This window comes from Octodon degus, unplaced genomic scaffold (genome assembly GCF_000260255.1).
Source record: "Octodon degus isolate 3935 unplaced genomic scaffold, OctDeg1.0 scaffold00274, whole genome shotgun sequence".
Lineage (NCBI taxonomy): Eukaryota > Metazoa > Chordata > Mammalia > Rodentia > Octodontidae > Octodon > Octodon degus.
Genome location: NW_004524850.1, coordinates 1,143,315 through 1,146,096, shown reverse-complemented (window position 1 = coordinate 1,146,096; position 2,782 = coordinate 1,143,315). Strand labels below are relative to the sequence as shown.

Here is a 2,782-nt window from a genome sequence, read left to right as displayed (position 1 = left end):
GGGGTAGAGGGGCGCTTGTCCCCAGCTCCCCGCTGCTCTCCCCGCTCCGCGGCCCAGGCTGGGCACAGCTTCAGCCCCCTCGCCCATCGGCCGCGATGCTCCCGCCCTGGGGCGGCCGCCGTGGACCGCACCCTCTGCACCGTGAGCCGTGCCAGCCGCTGCTCCTCTCAATTAAAGCTGCACGCCCAGCCCTCCCTTATGTTTTATTTTCAGACAGTCCCTTGCTGAGTCCCTAAGTTGCATCCTTGCCTGGGTTGGGGTGGGGCTTGCCATCACCCCCGCCTCAGCTTCCTGGGTTCTGGGGTCACACCTGTCTCCTGTACCCCACACGGCCTTCCTGAAAGAATTTCAAAATGTGTGACTGTCCAATTGGCCGCCTTGGAAGACTCATGCCCAGATCCCGAGCAGCAGCGGCAAGGGGGTACTTACGGCGCTGAGCCGAGCACCTCCAGGTCCTTTCTGCCAAGCACCCCGCCCGGTCCTCACGGCGCGGAGGGAGGGAGGCCTCCCTGTGGGGTCCCTCCGGCTTTCATGCCGCGGAAACATTGGAGGCCAAGCCTGGCTGCCGCCTGCCAGGGCTCCGCTGCGCTGGACCCGGGTTCTGGGGTGCAGCCCTGGTGTGTGTGCTGGGGCCGCAGGCCATCCGCAGGGACCAGGGGCCCCTGATGGTGGCCCGGAGCCTGGCAGCTCTCAGGTGTCCCCGACCGCCGCACCCTTCTGCAGAGAAGGTGGGACAGAAGACAACGGCCGCCAGGGCCGACACGCGCTGCCCGGAGCCCGGTGTGAACGGAGCCCGGGGGCCGGGCCACAGCTCCTCCCGCGGCTGGGCCTGCTGGATGCGGCCGACGCGGGCTCCAGGCAGCTTTCAGGGGACTGCGCGGGCCACACACGGGCTCACGGCTCTGCCCGCTTGCACTGTGCTCTGCACAACCCGCCCACGTCCTGCGGCCCCCCCGTTGTGTTCTGCAGAAGCGCCTGCGGGTTTGGTCCCTGCAGAACCGGGCCAGCTCGGAACCTGGACGGGCAGCGAGCAGTGTCTCAGGGCAGAGCGGCGAAGACGCCAGGAAAGCCTGCTCACACCAAGTCGTTTGCCTTTCTGTCCAGAAATCTCCAAGTTTAAACAAAAGAAACAAAAATAAGGAAAGGAATAAAAATCTGCAGCGCGCCAGCGCGGCAGCCACTCAGCAGCCGGGTCTCCGCCGGTGGTCTCCGCTTTCGGACGTGGCTGTGCTGGCCAAGTTCGAAACAACCACTTTCTTTTCCTTCTTTCTTTCTTTTTTTTTTCCTGTGGAGTCTGCTTTGCAAATCTCATTTCTCTCGGAGTTTCTGGTTGCCTGGTGTTTTTCTCTTCCTGCATTTTTCCTTAAACCCCCGGGCTTTTACTGATTGAATGCAAAGCGCAGGCATGACTCAAAGCCTCCCGGAAACCAGAAACAGAGACACCAGGAGCGGGAGCCGCAAATCTGCTTTTGTGTCGCACTCGGGCACCCGCAGGAGCCGCCCGGCCACCGCGGCCACCCCGCTCTGCCCGAACGGCCTGCCACGTGGACAGCGGCGTGGCAGCCAAAGAGCCCCGGCATCCTGATCTGACCCAGGGCCTGAGGACAACCCACAGGAGTGCAGCCCTGGGGCCACGACACGGAGGAAAGGGACGCCGCGGCTGGTGACTCGGCGTCCACCCGGCGGCCCCACCAGCCCCATCTGCTCCTGCTCCTGCTCCTGCTCCAAAGAGATAAGACGCTTTCGAGCCAACAGGGGAAAACTAACATTTTTTTAAGTTCATTTTCTTGAGCCGGGCGTGGGGCCGCCGAGTCACGGGGGTTCCTGTGAGTTCGAGGCCGGCCCGGCTGCGGCGTGAGCCCCGGTGTCAAAACATACAAGAAAACAAGATCAAACCAAAGAAGGCGAGGCGCCCACAAAACAGGGGGGAAAGGGCGAGCGTGGTTTTTTTTAACACTTGAATACAAATATTTATAAGTTTATTTATATCTCAGTTTTACAAGATGTACATTCAAACTACACCGTCGGACAAAATCCAGAAATCCGGGCAGCCGGGGCCGCGGAATGCGTCAGGCCCGAGAGCCCCCAGACGCCAGAACAGCGCGAAGAAGCTTGCCCGACCGCCGCCCCCAGCCCCACCCTAGCAGAAGGGATAATGGATTTTTTCCCGAGACCGTAGGTTTGGGGCAAAGCTGCCGTATGCCTGCAATCCCTGAAAACGCGTGTGCATAAGCCCCAGGCCGCGCCGTAAATCATTGTAGCTGTTCATAAATTGGAGGAGAAGAGAGGGGAGAGAAAGAGGGGGAGAAGCAAGAAGCTTGAGGAAGAGGGAGGCAAATGCCACCCAATGTCAAATTTACACTCTGCATCATTAAAATACCATCTATCCCGGGACATTCGACCCAAGCAAAACTAAAAAATAAACAATAAATAACACAACCACAGGCGGGCCGAGCCCACACGCGCACACACGCGCACACATGCACACACACACACACGCTGGGGGTCGGCAGTGCTTCCCTCTTCCTTCAATAAATAGTTTGTTTCACAGCTCGAAGCACCTACATCCCTTGACCGGCGTCGCCTTAAAGATCAGCTTCGCCCCGAGACATTCGTGCCGCGCCGCCGGCCTCCCGGCTCCGAGACGCCGCGAGCTGGGGCCGGGTCCTAGTGAGTGTCTGTCTGTCTTTCCTTCTTTCTGTGTATGTCTGTCCGTGTGTCTTTTTTTTCTGTCTTTATTTGCCTTTTTCTGTCTTCCTTTTCCTTTCTCTTTCTTTTTTTA

General features: G+C 59.6%; 1 protein-coding gene across 1 annotated transcript in view; it reads right to left on the bottom strand.

Moving 5' to 3' along the window:
• Window positions 1-1,410: 1,410 nt before the first annotated feature.
• The window catches only part of LOC101568817 (short stature homeobox protein), a 15,335-nt gene continuing 13,963 nt past the window's right edge, over window positions 1,411-2,782 (bottom strand). Inside the window, exon 6 of the mRNA XM_012512794.1 lies at window positions 1,411-1,719. Coding sequence (XP_012368248.1) covers window positions 1,411-1,719 — 309 coding nt within the window. The remainder of the gene's footprint in view (window positions 1,720-2,782) is intronic.